The sequence below is a fragment of the Falco punctatus genome (assembly GCF_963210335.1).
Source record: "Falco punctatus genome assembly, chromosome: 14".
In the NCBI taxonomy this organism is placed as follows: Eukaryota; Metazoa; Chordata; class Aves; order Falconiformes; family Falconidae; genus Falco; species Falco punctatus.
The window spans coordinates 1,875,272-1,894,939 of record NC_137594.1 but is presented as its reverse complement, the minus strand read 5'-3'; the positions used below and the strand labels follow the sequence as shown (position 1 = coordinate 1,894,939).

The following is a 19,668-nucleotide window of genomic DNA, read 5'->3' as shown; positions in this document are numbered from 1 at the left end:
TCCCACACACGGCTCGTGGGAACACCCCCTGCTGGCCCCCGCGCCACTGTGTGCCCCCGGCCGCCGGGCTCCCCCCGGCTTGTCCCAGGGTCCCACCCGTGTCCCCGGGCCGTGTCTCGCCGTGGGGAAGCGCACGGTCCCTGCGCACCCGCCGCAACATATTTCACGCGGTGCTGGCGCGCCGGCCGCCGCACACTGCGCCTGCGCACTAGGGGCGGGGCGGCGAGGGCGGGGCGCGCCGGCGTGCTGAGGGCCGGGCGCATGCGCAGTGGGCGGGGCGGCGCAGGCGCGGGGGCAGCGGCGCGCGCAGGCGCAGTGTGGCGCCGGGCTCCATGTCGCGGCGGGCGCTGAGGCGGCTGCGGGGCGAGCAGCGGGGCCAGGAGAAGCCGGGCCTGGGGCAGCTGGGCCTGGAGGTTGGGCCTGAGCCCGGCCGGGAGGGGTCGCCCCCAGCCATCCCTGGGAGGGGATGCCGCGGGTCCGCCCGCACTGGTGTCAGCAACCGCTTCGAGCTGGTGAGCGGGGACGGTGCTGGGGGAGAGGCTGGGGCCTGCGGGGTGTGTGCGCGTGTGTGCGCGTGTGTGCCGGGGCTGAGGGGACTGGGGCGGCTGGAGGGGACAGCGGGGGGGGCAGGGGCAGCTGGAGGGGGCAGCTTGCGGGGGCAGGAGCTGCAGGAGGGGACAGCTTGGGGGGGCAGGGCGCAGTTACTTGGGGGTTGGTTGAGAGTTGTCAGTGACTGTGAGGGGGTCATTTGGGGACAGGGACTGGGAGTGTGTGTGGTGACTGGGGGGTACAGAGAGGCTGGGTGGCAGTAGCTGAGAGGGGGGCAGTGACCCGGGGGGCAGTGGCTGGGTGGGAGTGACAGAGATGGCAGTTTGTGGGAGGAAGTGATTTGGGGGTCACTGACCAGGGTGGGACTGACGGGTTTGGGGTGGTGGGTGACAGAGAGGGCCTGGGGGATGCTCAGCTGAGGGGGATGTGAGCTGAAGGGCAGGAAAGGAAAGGAGCTGGGGTGAGATGGGGGGCATAGGGAGGGCTTGGGGGCAGCAACTGGGGCTGAACTGGGCAGGAATTGGAGGCAGGCCTGAGAGGGGCTGGGTGGTCTGGGTTGCGATGTTGTCAGAGCTGCGCTTGAGCATTGGGTTGGTCAGGTAGTGGATGAAACTGTTCTTGGGAATATTCCTGCCGCTTTCCCAACCTCACAAGATCCCAGTGCTGGAGGTCAGCAGTCAGGCAGGCCCTGGGGGCACAGATGGGTCCTTGGGGTGACAGAGCCTGGTCCTTCTTCTCTAGGCACCTTGGCCAGCCCCAGTGGTTCCCTGTCCTTCCCCAAGGCTTGGCTGTGCAAGCGTAGGCAAGGCTGGTTTTGGGGGCTCTTCCCGAGGAAGACCAGAGTCCAGATAGGGCCGTGCTTTTTTTCTGCTGGCCATGTTACGCAGTGGACGTGTCATTGTGGCCTTGCACTCGCTTCCAGCAAGTTGATGGCTGCGGAGCTGTTCACGTGCCTGCTGGGTGACACACTTGAAGGGAGGGGTTGTCCCCATCTGTCTGCTGGAGAAGTCAGGCAGGCAGCTGAGGCCTGTGCTGCTTCTGCGACTTGTTTATCTTCCGTTTGCAGGTGGAAGTAGAACAGATCAGATCCCTGGGGAGTTCTGTCGCGTGGGGAGCAGGAGAGGGCAGAGCACAGTCCCACACCAGCTTTTTCTGCAGCTTGTCTGTCTGTTTGCACAGATCACTGCGGAGGAGTTGGAGGATGAGCCACCATCCAGAGAACAGCGAGTGGATGCCCGACTCGGCGAGCAGGATGCAGGAGAAGGGAACAACAAAGGGGCTGTAACTGAAGAGACTGAAGGCGATGGGCAGGGAGATGGGGAGGAGGCAGAGCAACCGGACCAAACGGTAACTAAACCACAGGTATCTGGTAATGATGGCAGTTGTCACATGAGGTGCAGAGAGAAGGTTTCTTATCTCCCTGCTTCTGTGCGTGCTGAGGAGCTTTGTGGTGACAGGCAAGAGTTTCTTTTCCCTTGCGCCTGGGTTTTGTCAGAGGCTGAGGATGTGAGCGTCAGGGGAGGGACACACACGAGGAGCTTAAACCCAGGTGCTTGGTGCTCCAGGTCTGGAGGAGAGCGAGCAGCTCCAGGAGAAGAAGTGATGAGGCTTGTGTTTCTGCCTAGGGTCTGGGGAGATTTTACAGCTGCAGAGGGGAGGTTCCTGAGGAAGGCCTTGTGTTGTGTCCTGACGAGCACCGAGGTCAGGCAGAGTGCATGAGAAGGAAAATACCATGGGGCTCTGAAACAGGCATTGCTTCTCTACTCCCTTCGCTGCGCAATTAATTAAGCTCTGCATCATATGTGGGGCTGGGCTGATGGGTAAATGCCCAGTGAAGCGTTTGTTTTGGAGTATGTGAAGACTCCAAGGAATGTAAACTAAATGCTGAACTTGCTCTTCCCTGTAGCAAGCCGAGCAGTTTTGTTGTTGTTTTGTGTTGATTCCCTCCTGTGATCTATATCTGCTCAGGAATGTCTCCTTGCGGAAGAATGTAAGGAAAGGGGCACTTTAATTAACAATTTGACATTGCAAGTCTAGCCTGTATTGCACTGGAGATGCAGGTCGAGGGGGGTGAAGGGGGATTGGCCCCCTGGCCTCACCCACTAGAACTTAGCATTTGGGGTGTGTGCCCATAGGTTTGGGTACCAGAGGAGCAAAGGCCACCATCAGTGCATGGTCCAGCTGTGCTGGTGGCATCATGCAGCTCAGGGGCTTCACCATGTTCTGGGTGTACGGTGTGGTCTCTACTCAGTTGGTTCCCACGTGAGCAGTGGCTCCAGCAGGCCCTGACTAGGTGAGTTTGCGTAAGCCCTGCAGGGTGCACCTGCTGCTTCTCTCAGAGCTTCCCTGGGTAGGAACGTGGGAGCCCTCGGCAGGCCTCTCCCTGCCATTTGACAGAGCCACATTAGGGCTGCGTGTTCCCCTGGTTCTGAAATCAGCTCAGGAGCTGTGGGGTTGTTCCAGGAATGCTGTTACTTACTGTATTACCTGTGTAGGTCCTGGAAATGTGCTGCTCATTTCTGTACACCCTGGGGAAGAGTCAGCGCGGACAGCAGTGTGCCTGCCTGTTGTGTTAGGGAATACCATGCAGCGTTGTGAGCTGAAGAGGCTGCGTCTGCAGCGAGAGGAGCCCGTATTGCCTGGTGCATTCAGGCAGGTGTTGGTTTCTGTGGAAATCAGAGTGACTGGTAGTTTCTAGTAGTTTCATGCTTGCTGGAAAGACAGATGCAAAGTTTATCTTGGAGACTGAAGGAGAGCTGAAATGTTTCTTCCACACCTGGTCTATCGAAACTTTCTTGCTTGATTTTGTAGTCTCGGATGCTGATATGAAAGTCAGGTGAGGTTTAACCTTAATGTTTGTAAACTTCTGGTGTTGTAAACCTTTGGTGCTTTCCTCCATTTTCTCCTTCTGTCTTAATTTCCACTTGCTGACAGACGTGAAAGGGTAAATACTGGTTTCGTTTAAGGGCTGTCTTGGTGTGCTGATTCCTGTGGGAAATACTTTTATCCTCATGGAGCTTTCATCCCTGCAGTCCGTGGGCATGCTCTGACAGCCGTTCCGTTTGTCTTTGCAGCCTGTGTTGAGCAACAAGCCACGAAAGAAAAGAAAGAAAAGGAAAACCAAGAAATCCTCAGCAGGGGAGACTCTGGTATGTCTGCGTTTGCTCTGAGAGTTAGTGACTGTGCTGACTTCTACGTCGGGGTTGACAGAGTGGCAACTGCGAGGTGCTTGCAGCAAAGATTGAGGGAAAAATGCTCCTTTTTGCATTGTACTCATTTAAAATTATAAAATGGCAACAGCAGCTTTTGACTGCAGTGCTTCAAGCAGCCGGACTGGCACAGCTCTGCTGCAGATGCTTAGGGCTGAAATCCTCACAGTGGCGGCATCTTCTTTCATCTCTGCTCCAAGGCTTCACACAGTTGGGGGTACTGTGCAAAGAATGTTGCCATTTTCATTATATTTTCCTTGCCCTACTTAGGTAGCTCTCCTGGCTCTGCAGAGCCATACGGAGCTCTCGCTGCCAGCCGTTGTTCACGTTCCCTTCTCCCCTGCACATGGCCGCACACCTTCTCTGTAGTTTGATGTCTGATAGCTGAATGCTGACAGGAGTGTCTTGCTAGTGCGTTATCAGCAAATGCACTGCCAAGTGCTCTTCCTGTGGGACCTGCTCGATCCCCTCAGTGGTGAAGGGAGCAAGAGGACAGTGATTCTCTCGGTGCTGTCTACCCCTAAGGAAATGTGCTTGGAGAGTGAGAACTTCATCCAGTGTCTGTGTGTGGTGTGGATGAAACTGAGGCAAATGTGCATGCTTGAATATACTTTACCTACTTGAGCAAGACAAGAAGACTGAATGGAATACAGTCATTGGTCTTTTAAATTCAACAGCGAGAAAATTCAAGTGGGTGCTAGTTTTCTGCTAAGATTTAGGAGTCTAACTATTCCCTCGAGGGAGGTCCTTTGTTAAACATCCTAAGCCACAGCATGCTGAAATGCTGAGCAGGTGAGCTGTGGCTGCGGTGTAAGTGCCTGGCTGGCCACCTCCTCCCTGGGAAATCAGCTGAGAGAGCTCAGGAGCGAAAATCCGATCACAGAGCCCATTTCCCAGTCTGAGAATGAGTGATAGGGTAACATCTGCCAGCTGTAGGCTCTAGGCAAACTTTATACTGAGAAACAAGCAGTTTGATTTGCTAACTAGAGATAATGCTGCCTTGTTTCAAGTGCTGAAGTGCAAAGCACAATACAAGCTTTTCATGTATCCACTCCATGCGGAGTGGCTATATTTAGCTGGAAAAGGCAAGCTTGCAGTGCTGTTTGGGTGTCATGAATGGAATTCCGTGTTCCACCCACATACATCATGAGGAGGATGTGAAACAGCCACTTAAGAAATGTGTCACTTGGTATTTGTGGGGAAAATATAGAGGAAAATCAGGATAAAAGTGTTATACAACTGTGGAATGTGTGCTGTTGGGTGTATTCTTGGCTTGTTAGAAGATGGGGAAAGCCAGAGTGCAGTATGTTAGAGCTGGTTTAAAATCATGAGCCTTTGATACGTTATTACAAGGGTCACAGCAGTAACATAGTGTTTCCATGGGAAGTAGATGGCAAAGGCTGAGTATTTAAATATTTATGATTAAAATCAGCACCCCAACATTTTGTGATATTATATGAATTGTAATATAAATAAACCAGACCAAGTCCAGCGAAAGCTGGGTGGAAAGGGGCAGACCAGACACCCTGCCAGCTGTTGCCCACGCTCGATGTATTCAGCTGGTGCGTTCAGATTGACGATGGTGTGAAGAGCAACAGCCCTGTGACACCCTGAGTGAGCAGCCAGCCCTTTCAGGGGCAGCTGGGGAGGGAAGGGGGGCTCTGGGTGGGATTCCTGAGGGAATAGGAAGTATTGACTGGAGAGCTGGAGGCCTTGATAAGACAGTATCTGCACAGCCAAGCTGGGCGATGGGGTAGCAGCCTGGTGAGCAGCGGGGGCTGTGTGAGTATCACAGAGATAGGGACAAGCTGAAGTACCTGGAGGCAGCTGGGTGTGATCTCTGCTGGGTGACCTGCCTGCTGCGGTCTCATTCTGTAATAACTACCTTGTCTTTGCATGTGCCTATCTTAAGGAAGACAATGACCTGGAAGACATCGACAGCCTGCTGGAGAAGATTGAGGATACCAGCGGGCTATCACAGCAGACCCAGAGTGGAATAATTGCTGACAGTAGGCCTCTGCTCTATGTAGAACACAGGTAGTAAGTACTTCCTTACTGGTCTTGGCTTTGGGTGTGACAGGGGTATCTGTTCCCCTGAGGAATGAAGTTGGGAACCTCCCAGTGCGATCTGGCCATGAATTCAGGATTGCTTGAAAGGTGTTGTGGCGATGGTTGCACACATCCCCATTTCTAACCGTTGATCTTGGAGCTGCATTCGGTTTTGAGTGGTGACTGGTATTCTCAAGCATGGTTTGAGCGGGCAACTGGATCAGATTAGCCTCCAGAGGTGCCTTCCAGCCTAAAATACTCTGTGACTCTGTAGAGAATCTCTGCAGAGCTGCTGAGAGCCTGGATGCATAAAGCTTTGACAGCAAATTTGCCTGGCCAGGTGACTGGCCGCACTCAGACGGGTGCTGTGAGCAGCACATGCCAGTACAGCATGTGCCGTCCTCCAAGGAGGGCTGAGCAGTGCCAGAAGCTAATTTCACCAGGAAAGCAAGTTAGACTTGTCTAACCTTTCTCTCATGTCACCGCCAACAAAGTGGACTAAGTGCCCAGCGTGTCCAAGAGCTGAAGAATAAATCCACCTCCAACTCAAGATCTGTAACATCTGGGCCTGCGTCACACTGGGAAGCCTGTTGGGAATGGGCTGAGTGGTGTGTCCGGCGTGTTTCAGAGCCCTGGGCTGGTGCAGGCACTGGCAGCTCTTTCTGTTGTTGTAGAAAACATTTACACTTGTAGCTGGGACAAATTACCAGTCTCAGTTTTAAAACCTCCAGTTGTGCTGCATCAAAACTTGAGTCTAGGCTGATGAGCACTTGGTGCTAGCACAGCCTGTTCAGTGACACTGCAGTGAAGCCAGAATATGTGTTTACCTAGAGGTAGTTTTAAGCTTCAGTGCCTTCTCTGGTCAAGTAAACATTATTCAGAAGCCTCTGAGAGCTGGATAATCTCAGAGTGGGTGAGCGTTGGCAGTGCTGGATTTCAGCCTTCTCTCGCCCTCTCTTCAAGCCCTGCTCACTGGAAAACCCCTCTTAAATATGCCTGCCTTCTCTGGGCCAAATGTTAGATCAAGAAAACTGTAGGTGTTGTCATGCTTTTGATACAAGATCTTTGTATTAAAAAAAAAAAAAAAAAAAAGAAGTATTTTAATTCTTGCCAGCCTCCATACAGTGGCTAGGGTGCTTGGCCCAAACGGCAGGCTGCCGCTGCTAGGCTCGCAGCAGGTATCTGCTGTTTTCCGGGCAGGAGTGCCCCAAGCATGCGCTCCTGAAGGGAGGCTGTCCTGGCCATATCCCGGACTGAGGCCCCAGCTGCCTGGAGAGGGCAGCAGAAGTATTCCCTAGCTCAGCACCTTCCTTGGAGCAGAGCAAGAAGGAAGCGTGCATCTGATTTGAACAGGGCTTTCGATGCCTCCTGTTCTGACCATTTCTAGTCTCCTTTCTGTGTTATATCAGATCACGGGGGTGTGTGACAGTTTGGGGGCTTGGCCAGAGACAGACTGAGGTTCGGAGCACTTGGTGTTGGTGGAAAGGACTCGAGTGTGAGATTTCTGCCTACGTTTAACTGATGGTAGCTTTTCTTGTTTCAACCTTCTCAGAAACTTGAATCCAGAGAACGAATTGAAGAGATATTTTGGGGCTCGCGCTGTTCTTGGTGATCAGAGGTTAGTCCAGAATTTAATATTAAAACCCTTTCAAAGTCCACATCGCTGTGTCTGTCCTTCCCTTGGTATGGTTTACTGAGCCCCTGGTGCCACGCCAGGGCAGGAACGCCAGAGTTCAGGGTGTCTTGGGTTCGAGGTGTCTTACTCATTTAATAGTTGCTTGTTGGGACAGTAGAGTATTGTTTTGTGTCTGGTGTGTGTGAGGAGGGGAGTAAGACTTTTCCAGGCTTTTGCTAGCATTTGCTTTTTCTTCTGTCAATTTCCCCTCTCATTTATTGTCAAAGCACCCTTCTAAAGTCATTTCACTCAAACTCATGGGCTCTTAGGCCGTTTTTTTGTCTTTTTTTGTCCAGCATTTGTCTCTTGTTGCTATTTCAAAGTCTCTGATGCCTTACAGAGTGGACCCTGAATACTCTCCAGGGGATCTCAGGCACTTGCTTTCAGGGCCCTGGGGAAACTACTGCTTCCTGGGTGTGAGGTCTCTATGTAGTTATCCATGGCACTGTGGTCAGTGTCACCCAGAAAATCCCTGCTTTCCTGAGCTGGTTGAAAAATGTGCATATGAGAAGGGTGTAAGCTTAGAGCAGTGATGGTGGAAGCAGAAGCCTTCTCTGAGAAAGTCTGTGGAAGGATGTTTAGTGTTTGAGGAAGGAGCAGCAGTCTCTTAGTGGGAAGAGGTGGCTTGCTTAGAGTAGCCATAATTTCTGAATTCCTCCTGCCCTGAGCCAGTAAATTGGTTGCATTTGTGACTATGGCTTAAACTAAACCAGCTGATGTTTGAAGGCACGGCTGGGAAGAGAGATGAGTCAGAGGAATATGGGGCTCTCTTAATTGGACCTGGGAAGCTGTTTGAAGCAAAGAGGCAGCTGAGAACTTGGCAGGAACAAAAACAGGGGAGAGAAACTATTGAAGTGGAAATGCTGGAGGCACTGGCTGGCCCAGAGATGAATGGTTCAAGTAAGGCATGAGCCTGAGTGAAGCTATGTTGTGTCTTGAAGGCAAACATGGTAAAGCTCTGGGAGAAAGCTCTGTGTGGCAGAGCTGCAGCTGGGGAAGAAGTTGGATCTCTTCTTTTCCGCCCCACCCCCCGCCCTTGAATCACCCTTTTTCTGGCTGGTTTCAGCCCTCCTCATTCTATTGGTACAGATAAATTGTGACCTGTTGTGTTTATTTCCTCAGGCCAAGGCAAAGGCAGCGCCAGTATGTCCGCAGCACGTGGCTGACAGCTCCCAAGAACACCTGGCCACGCTACAGCAAAACAGGTGAGGCTTTTGGTGCCACCTCCCAGAGCACCAGGCTGCCACTAAGCCAACAGGGTGCGTCGGTCCCATGCCTGTGTTGGCACGGATGGCTGCTCCTGCCAGCCTGGCTTTCCTAGAGCCTCAGCGCACGGGAACTGGAGCTGCTTTCATCGTTCTGGCCCAGGCTTTACACTGGCTGATGCAGAAAGGGAACTGCTTGTTGGAAATGGATGGAAATAGCTGATGGAAATAGCTCCTTTCTTCACAGGGAGAAATCTGTTGTATTGCATCTTAGCATTTGAGGGGAGTTTTTTTCCCCTTATTGGAGGTAGCAGGTGATGAATACTTCCCTTCTTAACAGTATTGCTGGATAACAAGAAGAATCTGTGGGGAGAGCAAGCTGCCTGGGCTTCTTGGGTGGGTTTTGGGCTTTGACACACGAGAGGAGGGAGAGGAGTGAAATTCTGTGGGCATTCCTAGAAATGCTTCTGGCTTTGCACCCAGTGATGTAATGAGCTTTCTGTGTAATAAGAAGGCAGAAGAGCTCTTGCCACTGTGCTCGCAGGCTGGCAGCAGTGGTACCCACGTCTCCCGTGCACCCTCTAGGTATTGCCATGCAGCTGGTGGACACCAGGAGGGGAGTGCAGTACTTCACATTCGAACACCATCGCGAGTACCAGCAAGTGCAGTTCAAGTTCTTGGACGCTGTAGAGTCCATGGACCCCAACAACATTGTGGTATGTTGTGAAATCAGGTTGCCCGTGCTGTTGTCTGCTGCATTCCTGTGGCCCCTTTCCCTGGCAGGGCAGGTGGGCTGATGCATCCCCAGCACTTATTTTTTTGCCAGTCTAGTGTTGAGTGGTAGAGCCCTGTGCCCTCTCTGTGTGGGGCGAGAAAGCAGAGCTTGGCAAGCAACGCTGCCACCTTATAAGGTAAGTGACCACCTTGGTGCAAATGAGGTCCAGTGGCTGGTGGCCAAGCCTTGGTGGCTCTGCCTGAAAGCGTGCCAGGTAGCCATCTGGAAGAGGAGCCCACAGGAACTGACCGTTTGGCTGGATGTGTAGGAATAAAGCTCCCTTGTCTCAGCTCTTCAGCTGGGAAAGGAAAAATATTGTATAAACCAGTCTTTAAATGGGAATCTAAACTAACAGCTGTTCTATTTATAAACTCTTGAATGGATGAAAAATGTGTCTTTTCTTGGTATTTCAGCAAAACAGTCTTTGTGTTGAAAGTTTTTCATGCGTGTCCAAGCTCATTAAACTGTATGGTAACATTTATGGTTTCTAGTGATAAGCAACAGTAAAATTGCTCTGCACCCCACTGAACCATAACTGAGATATTTTTGCTCTGAAAACCCTGGGCGCATGAGCTCGGATACATGCCCTGCAGAAGTTTCTTAAAGAGGCCATTGTCTACTAAATAGTTTACTTCCTCCTGCTTTCCCACCCTCTGCTCATGGCCACTGCTCTCTCCAGCTCATCAATTCTGCCTGCTGACTGGACTGCGGGATTCTCATTAAATAATGCAGGGTAGTTCCTATGCAGCAGTGATCGACCTGAGAGCCGGCGTCCTCAGGATGGCTGAAATGCTGTCTCACACGGCCATGCAGAGCAGGATGGGTTTTCCATGGTACATTTTAGCCTTTATGTCCCTGTTAAGTGAGTCTGCCTATGTTTGAAGATATTCCTGTAAGACACCGTTAGCTTTCCATTTTTCTGTTAAGGGTAGAATCTTAACAGATGGGTTTGCCGATGCCAGAGGTACTTCAAACCCCCAAACAGTTTATCTGTGATAACCAGAGTCTCCGCTTAGCTGGAGCCCGGTTCTGCCTTGCTGCTGTGGTTTCAGCATGCAGAACAGTATTTTGGGGGGGGGGTGTGTTTCTGCTCAGTGAGTGTGTTTTCTGCTCTTGCTAGTGGGTTAAAACAGTCTCGCTGGTGAAGTTTTAAGTGTATTAAGAGCACTTTTTCCCATCACCGTGACCCTAGGTGCTCCATCCCTTCCAGAAAGGAGGACTAGAAAGGAACTTAAGAGGAAGCAAGGAAGGAGTAAAACATCACGCAGGTGGTGCTGAGGCAAAGGTGCTGGGCTGGGCCGGCCTAGAACATAAAGGCTTTGTACTGTAGGTGGTCGTGCTGGCCACTACCCTGCAGATGTACAACTTCTGGAGCTTTTGAAGCTGTATTTTTCAGTTTTGAGGGAATGAAAAAAAAGTCCAGAAACTAAACCATGAGGGGATTTGAAGTAGCTTTGGTATTTTCATAGTGAAACTGAGTTTTAGGTGGTTGGAAAAGGTAGATCATTTATAATATAATTAGTGAAAGGGTTTTAGGTGTGGTTAAACGTCTGTTCTGAAGCCTGGAAAAAAATGGTTTTAACCCATTGCCATTCAGGAGCTGGATCATGGAATTGTAATAGATGTGCCAAAATGTCCTCTCAGCACCCAGAGGAAGCAAAAGCCTGACCCAAATGCTCAGAATTGTTAAGGGGTAGAGAATAAAACAACAATTTAATTATGCCTGCTGCCTGCATCTTGAATAGTGTGTGCAGCTCTGGGCCTTCACCTTCAAAAGGATATGGTGGAGCGGGGAGAGATTTGGAGAACAGAAAAGATGATCAAAGGCCGGGCCGGGCCTCAGCACTGGAAAAGCTGGGTTGGCTGGGAGAGAGCTGCCTGAGGGAGGCTGCGATCGAGGGCTCGGATCCTGCGTGGGGCGGGGAGAGACAGCGAGCTCCCTGCTGTCCTTTCCAACACGGGGACGGGACGTTCTTTGCGTTGTGTGCCCAAGCGGTGGCTTCCTGTGTCATATAGCTGAGGTGCGGGAAAGGTACCTGGGTCAGTAAGTGAACAAATTCACGAGAGGCGATGCCGTTAACATAAATGGCATCTCTGACAGTGGGGGTCCCTGAGCCCCTAAAAGTTGGCAACTTAGATGTGCTGGGAGCCTTCACGTGTTCCCAGCTTCATGCCCTCTTTCTCAGGTGCCTGCTTTTGGAGACAGGGCACAACAGACCTCTGCTTTCATCCATCACGGCCGTTCTTGGGCTCTTTTAATCCATAGTTTCAGCCTTTCATGTGAGGTGTGTCCCCAGCCTTACACTGCAGTCTGAGCCTTGGCGCTCTGATGGTGTGGGACAGGATTTCATCCCCTTCAGACCCAGGGGCAAGAACAGCCCCTCTCTCTTATTTGTGCTGTCAGGGTGTTTGCCTCCCTGCCATGCTTACCGGTCTTGCCTCCTAGGCAGTGTGCATAAGAAACCAGTGATTTGTGCCATCATGTAATCAAGCTCATGCTCTTCTGCAGCTGCTGCTTCAGATGAACCCGTACCATGTGGACTCCCTTCTGCAGCTCAGTGACGTGTGCCGGATGCAGGAGGATCAGGAAATGGCCCGCGATCTTGTAGGTAAGAGCTGAGGTGAGGAGCAGATGTCCTGGCTTGAAGTAATAATCAAAGGCTTTTGGTTCAGTTTTGGTTTTGTTTCGGAGAGAAGCAGCAAAGCAGAAGGGTTGGTTTGGCTCTGTGTTTGACTTGGGCCATGAGAGCTCAGACTTGCATCATCCTACAGGCCAGCAGCTGTTGCAGGGGGCTTTCATATAGAGCTGGGCACGTGTGTCTGGGGAAAGGCACATCGGCATTCGTCTTCAGGTTGTGTGGACGTGGCAGGGTCCCACTTGTAGGACATTCCTTGCAGGAGGAGGGTCTGATTTGGTAGCTGTGAGCAAACAGCAGGGCGAGAGGCTGCTCTGGGGAGCCTGCCCAACCCTGCGGGCCAGCCTGCCTCACCTGCCTCTGACCAGCGTCAGCGTGTCAGGCTGTGCTCCGTGGGGCACCGCAGGCTGCCTGGGGCAGGGGTCATCCTGGGGGCTGGCCGCTCCTCGGACTGCGGTGCTGCAGTCTCTGGTGTCAGATGTGCTGTTTGGTAACCGGGGCATGTGCTCTACAGCATGACAGGAGGGGCTAGAGGTGAAGTGAGGACAGGATCTTTGGCTTCCTCATGTGAAGATAATTCTGGCAGAGGCAGCTGTAGCAGCTTCAGTCTCAGACCTCCGGAAGAATTGCTTTTCACAACCAGAGCATGATCTAATGCCCACAGAAGGGAAGAGGGCTCGCTTGCCTGGGTACCTCTTGCTGCCACATACCCTGAAGTAGCTTCGTGCCTTGCTGGGTTGCGAACAAACTTATTTCATGTGTGCCGGAGCCCTCAATTATTGGTGTCTTCTGGGCTAAATCAACTGTTTTGTGAGCACTGGGGCTGCATGGTGTGCCGGGGTTGTGGTGTGCCCTGACACTGTCCTCGCTGTCTGCAGAGCGGGCGCTGTACAGCCTGGAGTGCGCCTTCCACCCCGTCTTCAGTCTCACCAGTGGGACCTGCAGGCTGGACTACCGGCGGCCAGAGAACAGGTAGGCGGCACGGCACGCCTGCCTGCCCTGTGTCTGCCGGAGAGCCGTCGCGGCGTACCCTGGCCTACTTTAGACACAGAGACCCAGATTCACAATGTCTGCTGGGTCATCCACGCTGGCGGGGGGACCTTGAATATCCCTTTCTGTCGGAACAGGCTTGGCCATCAGTGGCAGTGCCCCTCAGCAAGGCAGCAGCATGGCTCCTGAGATGGGTGCTGGGGAGCAAGCAGCTCTTGCACTGAAGTTTCTTTACGAAGCATCCTCTTTCCTGAGGGATTTCTTACTGGAGCAGTAGCTGTTCCTCCCCGTTGCATCCTTCTTGTGTGATTAGTACCTCTTAGCCCAAGGTGGCACTTGGTTTTGTCACAAAAACGCTGCATGTGTATGGCTGTGCTTGGTCACTTGTGTGCTGCCTGCTCGGCATTTGTCCCCAGCACTCGCACTGCTCCTGGCCTGGCTCTTTACGTAGTGACAGCTCTGCAGCTGTGGGGAAAGGTGACTTTATTCTGGGAATTTTCCAGTCAGCTGATCCAAGTCATCTCTTCCAAACTGCTGTACCTAGAGATTGCTCATGTTTCCAGTACCTGCTCTCTGACGGGCTTCGTGCCATCTGTGACCTGAACACTGTGATCCGTAACACCAGTTTGGGTGTTGGTCCTCCCACTGTGTGTGTTGTGCACACTCTGTGTCACCGTCCCTGCACAACTGGGTGGGCTGGGCCGAGGCAGGGTGTGGACTTTGGGGATTTGCTTGTTTTCTGTTGTTTGAGTTGTCAGCCCCAGTCTGCAGAGCAGGCCACTGGTTTGCTGTCCCTATACTTGCACAAAGAGATATAAAATATAAGAGATGGGAACATGAAGGGGTCTGTGGCACCCCATACTGCAGCAGGCCAGGTTCCCTGGACCCCCCTGGCTGCACAGCAGCACTGATGCTCAGGGGGCAAGGAGCTGGGGCGGACCATGTGTCCTCGTTCTTGAGTGGCCCAAGGTGCTTCTCTTCAAGTCTGGCTTCTAAAACCTGTTGCTGTTCCCCCCACAGGGCTTTCTTCCTGGCTCTCTTCAAGCACCTGATGTTCCTGGAAAAGAGAGGCTGTCCCCGTACAGCCCTGGAGTTCTGCAAGCTGATACTGAGGTAGGTGCCCCTGCTGCGGGCTGCATCCCTGTGGGATGGGGCAGGGTGTCTCAGGCTTGGGAGAACACAAAAAAACCCAGAGGGGTACTGCTGCTCCCAGGCTTGGTGGGGACTTGTTCCCGCTCCCTGTAGATGCAGCATCACAGGTCAGTTTTGGGCACATGCTCTTCTCTGTGGTGCTGCTTTGGAGGGAGGTGGTTGTTGAGAAGGAGGCTTAAATAGATGGTACCTGGGTGGCCCTTGCTCTTGGCTGCTGAGCTGGTTGTTATAGCAGAGCTCAGAGTCTCTGCAGACAGATGTGTACGACAGTGGCTTCAGCCAGCTCGGTTTGTGGCCATTGATCCTCCTGCCAGGTGGTGATGGGGACTGTTGCCCCTCTGCAGCGCTGCAGACCAGGCAGGGCGTTGCACCGTCATCCTGGCCATGAGAGAACAATCGTGTTCCCGTTATCTCCACTTGCTGAGTCACAGAAGCTCTTTGGATGCTAGCGGGAAAGTCTTGTTGGACTTAGAAATGAGGGCAGCTATTTCAGCTTTTGTGACACTCATTTTGTTTCCTCCCCTTGCATTCGCCTCCCTCTGAAGCCTTGATCCAGAGAACGACCCGCTATGTGTGCTGCTGCTGATTGATTTTCTGTCCCTCCGAGCTAGAGAATACACCTTCCTGACCCGCATGTTCCAGGAGTGGGAGGTGAGTTGCCAGCAGGCAGCCCTGGTGAGAGTGGAGGGCAGAGAGGGGAGGGCTGGTTCCTGGGGCTCTCCCTGCCTGGGCTGGCACCCTGTGCCACAGAGCCGTGAGGGTTTTGTAACCCCATTGGCCCTTTGAGGGCTGTCTCACAGCCAGGCTGGCATCCCAACAGCATCGGTATGACCCGTAAAGGCTGGGGTGTGCGTTCTTGTAATCCTGGTACCCCACAAACAGTTGTACAAACTCAAAATTGCTTACTCAGTTGTGGGGGCACCAAGTCAGCGGATGGAAAGTAACTTAATTCAGCAAGCAAGAAACCCCACCCTGTGTGCAGCCCGGCCACATCGAGATCATTCTGCATAGCATCATTTCTCAGTAAATATCTCTCTCTGATCCTGCAGAGTCACCGGAATTTGTCCCAGCTGCCCAATTTCGCCTTCTCGGTGCCGCTGGCCTATTTGTTCCTGAGCCAGCAGGAGGAGCGCTCGGAGCTGGAGCTAAGCCAAGCCCGGGAGAAAGCCACCCAGCTCATCCAGCTCGCACTGATCATGTTCCCAAGCGGTAAGTCTGTCCCCACCGGTAAGTCCGTCCCCGCAGGCTTTGTTACTGTCTTCATCTGTGAGAGCGAAGGCTGGATTCCAGGCAGTCAAATGCGGAGGCAGCAGTTTGCCTGTGGGTTGCAAATGGTGTTTGCCTCTGTTTGTGGGAGATGGGAGCTGTGACTCAGAGTGTGATGCAGCTCAGGCAGGCTGGCAGTGGCAGGTACTGCTGTACCTACACCGGGGTGGTGGTGGTGGTGGGATTCAGCCTTCCCGCAGCGTGGCGAGGCGGTGCGAGGAACCAGGTAGTGCCCCTGCAACCCTGAGCCCTCTGTGTGTTAGGAAGAGATCAGTGATTGTTCCTCCCTGCTGCGCACCCTCCTCCGAGCAGCTGATGCCCCTTCATTAGAGATGGTCACGAGCGTGCAAGGTGGGAGAGGATGAGAACCAGAGTCTTGGAGCAGGAAAATATTTCACCCCAGGGTTGCCCAGACCAGAGACAGCAAGTCTCTCTTGGCTTTCCCTCCAAGACACTGCTCTGCTTTAGATGTGCTCTCTATGGGCGCCCGTCACTCTTGCTTTCATCCAGTTGGTGCTGCTGTCCATGAAAGGAGATACACAGCCCCTCTGGGCCCAGAGCAGGGTGTGTCTTTATAGGCAGGAATAACCAGCTCTCGAACAGAGGTTTAGTTTGTGTTGGCTGAAACCATCATTTTTCCTTCTTGTCACGGTGACTGAAATAAAACCCTTGTTCAAGTTCCAAGGCCAGCAGTATTAAGTGCAGAAAATTGCACCTTATTTTACTGGGGTGGGGGGGAAGTTTGTTTTCTTTTTTGTTTACTCTGGATATTTCCATTATTCACACAGAGATCAAATGCAGCATAACCCCCAGCAGCATCCTTGCACCCTCCTTGCATGGGTCCTGGCTGCTGTGACCGGGTGCATGTTCTGTGGTGCTGCTCGCCAGGCTGTTGAAAGCAAGCTCTCTGACTTTTCCCTGCAGTTCTGATGCCTTTGCTGGATCACTGCAGCGTGCAGCCTGATGCCAGGGTTGCGTCCCATTCCTTCTTTGGGCTGAATGCTCAGATAAGGTAAGCCCTGGAGATGTTCTCAGTTAAAGAGAAGGAATCCGTTTTGCTGGTAGTGGGGCTTCTGCTTGCTCAGGCAGCTAATGGAGTTACAAAGCTGCGTAGGAGAATATTTGGTTTTCCTGAGTAGGCTGTTAGATGCTTCGGTAATGGATTTCTAAAACGGCCACCAGATAATGCTAATAGACCCACCTCACCTTAATGTGGATGGGTCAGAAGTTCATACTGAAGCTTGTTGGTACATGTAGTAAGAGAGAACAATGTATGTGTGCTCTGGGGGCAGGCTGTCTCCTGCCAGTCTGGATTTCCCTGGCACGTGGTCCTCCTAAACATGCGAACGGTCTCCCCCTCAGGTCAGGGCAGCGTTAACTTTGATCTCATGGCTATGCTTATCCCAAAAATAGACGGAGGCAGAAAAACTGGTGAAGGTAGATGGAAAAAGCAAAGGAGGGAGCCTGTGATTCCTCTCTTTGTGTTCTCACGCTGAAGCATGGTGCAGAGACAAGCCCTTGCCAGCCCACACAGGGACCTGCTGGCGGGAAGGAGGAGAGTGCCCTGAGTAACAACTGTCTCCCGTAGCCAGCCTGCCGCCTTGAACCAGCTGACATCCCTCTATGTGGGAAGGACTCACTCCCTGTGGAAGGACCCAGCTGTCATGGCATGGCTGGAGACCAACGTCCATGAGGTGTTGCGCATGGTGGATGCGCGGGACCCGCTGGTGGAGGAGTCTGAGCACAAGTGAGTGCAGCAGGCAGAGGTGAGCGGCTCTCGTAGCAGGCATGGGTGCTGGAACACGCGGACGGAGGGGGCCAGGGAGCTCTGCACGCCAGAGGAGCTCTGTCCTGGGCAGCAGCAGCACTGGGGCTTGCTCAGAGCCCCACAGCTGCCTATCCGACGGTGGCTGCTTGATGCCAAGGATTACACTGTGGGGCTGGGAAGGACTCTTCTTCCGTACTTTGCCCAAATGTGAATGAAGAGCTGTACCTCTCACTGGGGAGCATGTGCTGTGCTGGCGTCCCCCAGCCTGGGCTGTGCGTGTGCCCTGGAAATCACCCAGAGAGGGCAGAGGGGCTGGCTGGGGAAAGTGGGGATGGCTGTGTAGCTCACAGGATTTACTGCACAGGGCAGGTGAGTGCTTAGGAACGCTTTCCAGCTCTGAGAAGCGGGAGGGGGAGGCGTATGGGCTTGTCCTAAACCAAAGTTTGGTCTGCTGACCTGGTGAGAGGGGTCTGTACAGTGTCCCTGAGCTGTTCCGCTCTTTCCTCTGGAGGTCAGCAGCTGCCAAGCGACTTCAGCTTTGCCTTAAGCCGGCTCGGTCCGATACGGTGCGAGCCCCCAGAGCCAGGAATGATGCTGGCGATGCACCTAGAGAAGCACAAAGGGAACTCTGGCTATGCTGAGGTGTACTCGGTGCAATCCTCTGTGTGTCCCCTCCCTGCTTTAGGAGGAAGATGCGGTACCAGAGTGCACCCAGGAATATCTACCGGCACATCATCCTCTCGGAGATGAAGGAGGCCACAGCAGCTCTGCCTCTGGTGAGGGGCCCTGACGGGGCGTGGGCAGCGCTGCGGCATGATGGCACTCGCATCCCTGCTGCATGTGTGGATGCTGGGCATGTCTTAAACCCCAGCCACCAGCAAGAACCATCTGCCTGACCTCAAAGTGTCCTCCCTGTGTGCCCAGCTTCCCAGGACAGCACACAGGGGCATGTGTGGGCAGGCCAGGCCGGCCGGCTCTGTTGTGTTCCCTGAGACAAAGGGCTGTCCATCTGGTCCAACCATCTCCATGCCTTGGTGTTTGCTGCTGCTGGTGATGCAGCCTTCACCCCTTCTTTCTTCTTCCCCCCTACAGGAGGTGACCTCGCAGCCTGTGATGGGGTTCGACCCCCTACCCCCTTTGGACTCCATCATTTCCTACACCAGACCAGACAGGTACCTTCCCCACCCCTTGTTTCAGCACTGGCACAGCCAGCATGTTCCTGGCACACCCTCAGCCCCGGGCCTGGGTGCACGTGGGCGCTTGGAGCCAACGTCCTCCTCCATCCTGGCGGAAGAGCTGCCTGGCTTGTGGCGCTGGCCAACGGGCAGAGCGTACAGGCAGGACTGGTCCTGCTGCTTTTTCCCTGGTGGTCACCGGTGAAGGCAGCAGCTGGCTTTTCGCAGCCATTGAGACAAAGGCCACTGAAAAACTTAGGCTGTTTCTTAACTGAGGTGGGTTGGGGTAAATACAGGTCCAAGCGCAGCCAGCTGTGCTGCGTGCGGACCGTTTGGGTGAAGCCCGTACTTGTCCTGTGCACGGTCAGCTTGGAGCAAACCTGGTAGTGCTTTTAATGACTGCTTTGCCTGGAGGCTGGCCAGCTGCTGGCTGCCTGGGGTAAGAGATCCCCAAGACCCCCCCAACGCCCTGCTTCGGGGCTGGGTATTGGGGGTGGGGGTGGGGGGTGTCTGTGTGTTGGTCCAGACAGCATGGCACTCTCCAGCATCCCTGTGCTGTCTCAGCCCCAGCGAGAGGCTGAGTACCAAACTGCCCCCTTAACTATGGTGTGACTTCTGTCTTTCAGAACGAATCATCCATCCAACGAAAGCACTTTATCTCTCTTCTTCCGATCGCTGCTGCCAAATTTTAACTTGCAGGTATGTGCAGTCAGCGGCTGCGGGTAGATGGGAGCAGGCTTTTGCTGTCGGTACACAGAAGTTTGCACTGCACAGTGTCTCTGTGAAGGGAGTGGCTCTTGGCATATGCAGTGTGTAAACGTCAGGTTGCGGAGCAGCCTGATGCTTTTTGGCAAGCGGCATTGTCTCTGTCCCTGCCTGCTGCAGCCAGGCAGGCAGCTCGCTGCCTGGCTGCTCCAGCTCGGCTCTGTTGCAGGGGGACATCAGGCACGACGGGGATGAAGAGGCTGGAGCAGGGCAGGACCTTAACCAGGGGGTGAATAGGCTCATGGCAGCCATGCGGGACATGCTGGCAAACATCCAGTTTCAGGAACCCCCCCGAGATGACAATCCTGAAGGCGACGGGGACTGGGACTGAGCCAAGAGTGCGCATCTGCCCCAACCCCACCCCTCTGTAATCACCCCCCCCAACTTGTGTCGCACTCTTAATAAAGTCACACAAACTGCAAGCGCCCACTCTGGCTGCGGGGATGGGCTCTGT

At 53.5% G+C, this 19,668-nt stretch overlaps 1 protein-coding gene across 2 annotated transcripts; it reads left to right on the top strand.

Annotated features, from left to right (window-relative positions):
- The first annotated feature begins 280 nt into the window (after nucleotides 1-280).
- TCF25 (TCF25 ribosome quality control complex subunit) lies at nucleotides 281-19,636 on the top strand. 2 transcript variants are annotated; one of them, XM_080364808.1, is made up of 18 exons: nucleotides 285-512; nucleotides 1,729-1,896; nucleotides 3,624-3,698; nucleotides 5,671-5,795; nucleotides 7,360-7,425; nucleotides 8,605-8,687; nucleotides 9,273-9,403; nucleotides 11,972-12,071; nucleotides 12,977-13,070; nucleotides 14,109-14,201; nucleotides 14,786-14,891; nucleotides 15,290-15,449; nucleotides 16,431-16,518; nucleotides 17,095-17,253; nucleotides 17,960-18,050; nucleotides 18,367-18,446; nucleotides 19,076-19,148; nucleotides 19,384-19,636. In XM_080364808.1, the coding sequence occupies exons 1-18, from the start codon at nucleotides 333-335 to the stop codon at nucleotides 19,543-19,545; spliced, it is 2,034 nt and encodes a 677-aa protein (XP_080220934.1). In that variant the 5' UTR covers nucleotides 285-332; the 3' UTR covers nucleotides 19,546-19,636. The 2 variants fall into 2 exon arrangements, 1 of the variants encoding a protein (XP_080220934.1); XR_013923654.1 differs by lacking the exons at nucleotides 19,076-19,148; nucleotides 19,384-19,636 and having other exon boundaries at nucleotides 281-512; nucleotides 17,095-17,272; nucleotides 18,367-18,398.
- The last annotated feature ends 32 nt before the right edge of the window (nucleotides 19,637-19,668 follow it).

Excerpts from the sequence above, each read along its gene's own strand:
- TCF25 (XM_080364808.1), top strand. The coding sequence starts at position 333 with ATGTCGCGGCGGGCGCTGAGGCGGCTGCGGGGCGAGCAGCGGGGCCAG. Across the intron at positions 3,699-5,670 it reads CCTCAGCAGGGGAGACTCTG|GAAGACAATGACCTGGAAGA; the intron begins GTATGTCTGCGT and ends GCCTATCTTAAG. Across the intron at positions 14,202-14,785 it reads TTCTGCAAGCTGATACTGAG|CCTTGATCCAGAGAACGACC; the intron begins GTAGGTGCCCCT and ends CTCCCTCTGAAG.